The following is a 5,507-nucleotide window of genomic DNA, read 5'->3' as shown; positions in this document are numbered from 1 at the left end:
CCCGCGGTGCACACTGGGCTATAAGTGGTCACATTTTGGGACAAAATTTCCCCGAACACCCGCTAAACAAATTCGAGCAGTCTGCGAGCTCGCATGAGCCTTCGCACTCCATACAACTCCTCAAAGTCCCAGTGCCGTCGCATTTAACCCTATTCAGGCCTTATTACATTGCAGGAATAATTCCGGAATTCATCTCTCATTGACTCCATTTAAAAGCCAAATTTGTTTGGCCAAATTAATACGGAATAATAGAAAACAAATCTATTTGTGTTTTTTTTAATTAAATATAACATTTTTTTTACCGAAGAAGTTGCTTTACAAACCCAAGTGCCACAAATCCACTAAACGACGACTAAAAGAGTTTTAAACGATTCAAGCTCTCTACCTAAAAGTAATATAGAAAGACATCGTTTAGCAGACGATGAACGACTAATGCATTCTAAAAATAGCAAAAAGCCGGTGGTGCCATTTGTTGGTGGGATATCCAACCAGTGGAGCGCTTTCTTCACTTTGAGAGCTTTCTCATTCCCTCTGTATTGTCATATGATTTCGCATTGAAGCTATGCATCGCTGGGACTAGAACGCCCAAGTGCCACAAATCCACTAAATGACCACTAAACAGCCCAAGTGCCATAGATTAAGCTTACACGACCGGAAAATCGAAAATCCATAGAAAAAAAACGAAAGCTCCATGACTTCACCACCCAAGCGCCACAGATTAAGCTAAAACGACTGGAAAATTGAATATCCATAGAAAAAAATGAAAGCTCCACAGCTTCATTGGTTTGATCAATAGATGGCATATTACAACTCATCATTATATTGCTAGCCTTTTCTTGCAATGTGTTTCGACAAGTTTCATCTTGTCATGACCTATATAGCCTTCTAACTTTCCGAGCAAAAATCTCTATAAATGGTCGTTGGTCAGATACGCGGGTATCAACACCAACGACCATTACTCAAATCTCACTTGCTTCAGTGCTGGTGGTTTCCATTGGAGTTTAGTATTTAAACAATCGTATCGCCGTTCTAGTTCTAGCGATGCATAACTTCAATGCGAAACCATACAGCAGTACAGAGGAAATGAGAAAGCTCTCCTCCAAGCGATGAAGCTCAACTGGTTGGGTATCCCACAAACAGATGGCGCCACCAGCTTTTTTTTGCTATTTTTAGAATGCATGAGTCGTTTGCCGTCTGCTAAACGAAGTCTTTCTATATTCCGTTTAGGTAGAGAACTTGAGTCGTTTAGAAGCCGTTTAGTGGTCGTTTAGTGGATTTGTGGCACTTGGGCAGTTAGATCAAAAGATGGCGTATTCTTCTTCTCTTCTTCTTTTTGGCTCAACAACCGTTGTCGGTCAAGGCCTGCCTGTACCACTTGTGGGCTTGGCTTTCAGTGACTTATGGATTACCCCCCATAGCAGGATAGTCAGTCCTACGTATGGCGGCACGGTCTATTTGGGGCTTGAACCCTTGACGGCCTTGTTGTTAAGTCGTACGAGTTGAGGACTGTACCACAAGACCGGCTTAGAGGCGTATTACATCATCATTATATTGCTGTCCTTTTCTTGCAATGTGTTTCGACAAGTTTCATCTTATCATGACATATCCCAAGTGCCACAAATCCACTAAACGACCACTAAACGGCTTCTAAACGACTCAAGTTCTCTACCTAAACGGAATATAGAAAGACTTCGTTTAGCAGACGGCAAACGACTCATGCATTCTAAAAATAGCAAAAAAGCTGGTGGCGCTCTCTGTTGGTGGGATACCCCAACTAGTTGAGCTTCATCGCTTGGAGGAGAGCTTTCTTATTTCCTCTGTACTGTTGTATGGTTTGGCATTGAAGTTATCCATCGCTAGAACAAGAATGGCGATACGATTGTTTAACTACTAAACTCCAACGGAAACCACCAGCATTGAAGCAAGTGAGATTTGAGTAATGGTCGTTGGTGTTGATACCCACGTATCTGACCACACGACCATTCATATAGATTTTTGCTCAGAAAGTTAGAAGGTCATGATTAGATTAAACTTGTCGAAACACATTGCAAAAAAGGATAGTAATATAATGATGAGTTGTAATATGCCAAGTATTGATCAATCCAATGAAGCTGTGAAGCTTTCATTTTTTTCTATGGATATTCAATTTTTCAGTCGTTTAAGCTTAATCTGTGGCGCTTGGGATAGCACTGCTTTTTCTTAACAGCGAGGGCTCTGGGGCTATGAACTTGTATGGTCTGCGAGCCCTCGCAAATCGCTGTCAATTGCATGGCGGGTTGCCAGCGCCGCAGTGGCGACATCTGGAAAAGTATAGAATTTGCGCGAAAGTCCATATAAAAATATTTTTTTGTCTTTCTATGTGAAGATTCACGCACAAGGGCTGACAAATGGTGGCACTTGCCGTCCATTCCCGTTTATACATACACTTTGGCCGTGTGGTACGGGTGGCAATGCTTTTTCGCATGCGATTTTATCGGACGGCCTGTCAAATTTTTATATGGGATTTGACAGATAACGTCGGACGACGAAATCGCACGTCCGACGCTATCTGTCTAATCCCATATAAATCTCGTCCGATAAAATCGCATCCGATGAGCGTTGCCACGGGCCTAAAAGCTACACGCAATGTCCCAGTCAGACAAATCGGACTTAATTTACTCCTATCGTTCCGCTAAATTACCGGTAATTTAAGAGTAATTTAATGGTAAATTAGCAGTCGTTAATTTACCCATTCGAGCAGTTTTGACAGATCCTATACCTTCCTCTATTTTATGTTTATTTTTGTCGGTCAAATTGTTACTAAATAACACGAAATGTATTATATTACAGTTGAATGCTTTTATTCAATCATTGTCCTTAACTTATACAAACGATTACAATGTATTTTTTTAAGCAAACTCGACTTGAACAGCCCGCTTCAGCCGGAGAAGGTGGTGCACAAATATCACTAATAAATGCAATTTCTCGGCTGTTTTTTACATTTTATAGTTTTAAACACACCGCCGATGTCTTCTTCCACTAAAAGATCATTAAAACAATACACTTTTTGTTCTAATTTACTTCTTTTCACTGACAACAAACGACATCACTTCGTACCGCTAAATTGCTCTTAAATTACTGTTATGACAGACACAAAACTGCTCGAATGGGTAAATTAACAGAAGGCTGTCTGACTGGGGTGCACATGATGACAGCTCCGCTCGACCACCGTGCGGCCAAAGCTCAACAATTTTGTAGACCGGGAATTTTACGCGAAAGGTGCCCCCAAAAATAGTTCATCGTTTCGCTTTCTCGGAATGTTTGTGTACATATAGCCGCCTGCCATTTTTCGCAGCGCGGTGCCTATTAGGGTTATGATTAGTTTGCGTCGCCCGTTTTCCCACTGATCTGCGTGTTTGATTGGAGCGCCGAATGCGATACCAGTGTTTTCTTACATTTTGATTTCGAGCTATGCCAGCGGCGTGCAGCAGCTATCAACCAGCAGCACCGTCAACCATCAACCAAGTGCCGTACAGTTAATTTCACCCCTTACCAAAGAAAATGGCCCAACGATACCCGGCTGCCGGTGGGATGCCGCAGCGTTACGCTTCACCGATGGCCAACGCTTCCTTTATGCGTCCGTACGGTCCGGGATCCAATTTCATGGTAAGTGTCGCCATCATGTCGCGTCCGTCGATGTATGCGTGTTTGTGTGTGTGTGTGTGTGTGTGTGTGTGTGTGTGTGTGTGTGTGTGTGTGTGTGTGTGTGTGTGTGTGTGTGTGTGTGTGTGTGTGTGTGTGTGTTTGAGGAGGTTTATTTCTAAATGTAATTCGCAAATTCCTCCCATTTCTCTATGCAGCCAAGAAGCTTTTCTGTTCAGCCACCGATGGGCGGAGGTGGGCCCCACTCGGCGCAACCATCGCCCCAGGTGCAGATGCACCACCAACGCCCATTGCAGACTGGAAGTGGTGGAAGAGGCTCTGGTGGTGGCGGGGGCAGCAAACGTGGTGGAGACCGTAGTGCTTCCCATGCCAAACCGTAAGTTTCGTCACCGTCTACATCGTGCTGTGTTGGTCGTGTCATTACGCATTTCCTCACTTCCAGCTCATCCGGCAGCGAATATCAGGCGAAGAAACGGAAGAAGCTGGCCGACAAGATACTGGCGCAGATGGTGCGTGATCTCGTGCCGGAGTCACAGGCGTACATGGATCTGCTCGCGTTCGAGCGCAAGCTGGACGCGACGATCACGCGCAAGCGGCTCGACATCCAGGAAACCCTCAAGCGCCCGATGAAGCAGAAGCGCAAGCTGCGTATCTTCATTTCTAACACGTTCTACCCGGCACCGGCGGGGAGCGATCCGCACCAGCCGCCGGTCGAACCGTCCTGGGAGCTGCGGGTCGAGGGCCGGCTGCTGGAGGAGGCCGGCGGCCGGTCGGAGGCCGGGCCGAAGGTGAAGCGCAAGTTCAGCAGCTTCTTCAAGTCGCTCGTGATCGAGCTGGACAAGGAGCTGTACGGGCCGGACAACTATCTGGTCGAGTGGCACCGGACGCACGCGACGCAGGAGACGGACGGGTTTCAGGTGAAGCGCACCGGCGGCCGGAACGTGCGCTGCACCATACTGCTGCTGCTCGATTATCAGCCGCTGCAGTTCAAGCTCGATCCGCGCCTGGCCCGGCTGCTCGGGGTGCACACGCAGACGCGCCCGGTCATCATTTCCGCCCTGTGGCAGTACATCAAGACGCACCGGCTGCAGGATGCGCACGAGCGCGAGTACATCGTGTGCGACAAGTATCTCGAGCAGATCTTTGCCTGCCAGCGCATGAAGTTCGCGGAGATACCGCAGCGGCTGAATCCGCTGCTCCACCCGCCCGATCCGATCGTAATCAATCACGTGATCACGGTCGAGGGCGGTGCCGGCGGCAGTGGTGAAAGCCAGCCCGGTGAGGGCAAGCAGACCGCCTGCTACGACATCGACGTCGAGGTGGACGACGCGCTCAAGCACCAGATGAACAGCTTCCTGATGAACACCGCGAGCCAGCAGGAGATACAGGCGCTGGATGCCAAGATCCACGACACGGTCGAGACGATCCAGCAGCTGAAGACGAACCGCGAGTTTTACCTGTCCTTCGCTAAAGAGCCGCACACGTTCGTGCACCGGTGGATCGTGTCGCAGCAGCGCGACCTGAAGACGATGACGGACGTGGTCGGCAACCCGGAAGAGGAGCGGCGGGCCGAGTTTTACCACCAGCCCTGGACGCAGGAGGCCGTGTCGCGCTACTTCTTCGCGAAGGTCAACCAGAAGCGGGCGGAGCTGGAGCAGACGCTCGGCATTCGTAACGCGTGAAACTAGGCAGCAAGAGAGAAAGAGAGAGGGAGAGAAAGAAGGAGATAGAGAGGGCAGAACGGGACCAGCCCAGAAAGATGAACTTGGCAGAATGCCAGAATGACCAAACTTACACCCTTTCCACAACGCCCCCTAACCCCCCGAATTGCGTACAAATCTCACACCGTGTGCCGGCAATTAGCA

At 48.1% G+C, this 5,507-nt stretch overlaps 1 protein-coding gene across 1 annotated transcript; it reads left to right on the top strand.

Annotated features, from left to right (window-relative positions):
* The first annotated feature begins 3,167 nt into the window (after positions 1-3,167).
* Positions 3,168-5,507, top strand: LOC1270431 (brahma-associated protein of 60 kDa). Its single transcript, XM_309104.6, has 3 exons — positions 3,168-3,645; positions 3,840-4,018; positions 4,085-5,507. The coding sequence occupies exons 1-3, from the start codon at positions 3,541-3,543 to the stop codon at positions 5,322-5,324; spliced, it is 1,524 nt and encodes a 507-aa protein (XP_309104.5). The 5' UTR covers positions 3,168-3,540; the 3' UTR covers positions 5,325-5,507.

Source organism: Anopheles gambiae, chromosome X (genome assembly GCF_943734735.2).
Source record: "Anopheles gambiae chromosome X, idAnoGambNW_F1_1, whole genome shotgun sequence".
In the NCBI taxonomy this organism is placed as follows: Eukaryota; Metazoa; Arthropoda; class Insecta; order Diptera; family Culicidae; genus Anopheles; species Anopheles gambiae.
Note: the sequence above shows the minus strand (reverse complement) of the source record. Positions and strands in the feature narration are given on the sequence as shown.

What these genes read in the sequence shown, in the direction of transcription:
- LOC1270431 (XM_309104.6), top strand. Translation starts at nt 3,541, where the DNA reads ATGGCCCAACGATACCCGGCTGCCGGTGGGATGCCGCAGCGTTACGCT. An exon ending in GTCCGGGATCCAATTTCATG is followed by an intron (nt 3,646 to 3,839) that starts GTAAGTGTCGCC and finishes TTCTCTATGCAG; the next exon opens with CCAAGAAGCTTTTCTGTTCA. An exon ending in AGTGCTTCCCATGCCAAACC is followed by an intron (nt 4,019 to 4,084) that starts GTAAGTTTCGTC and finishes CCTCACTTCCAG; the next exon opens with CTCATCCGGCAGCGAATATC.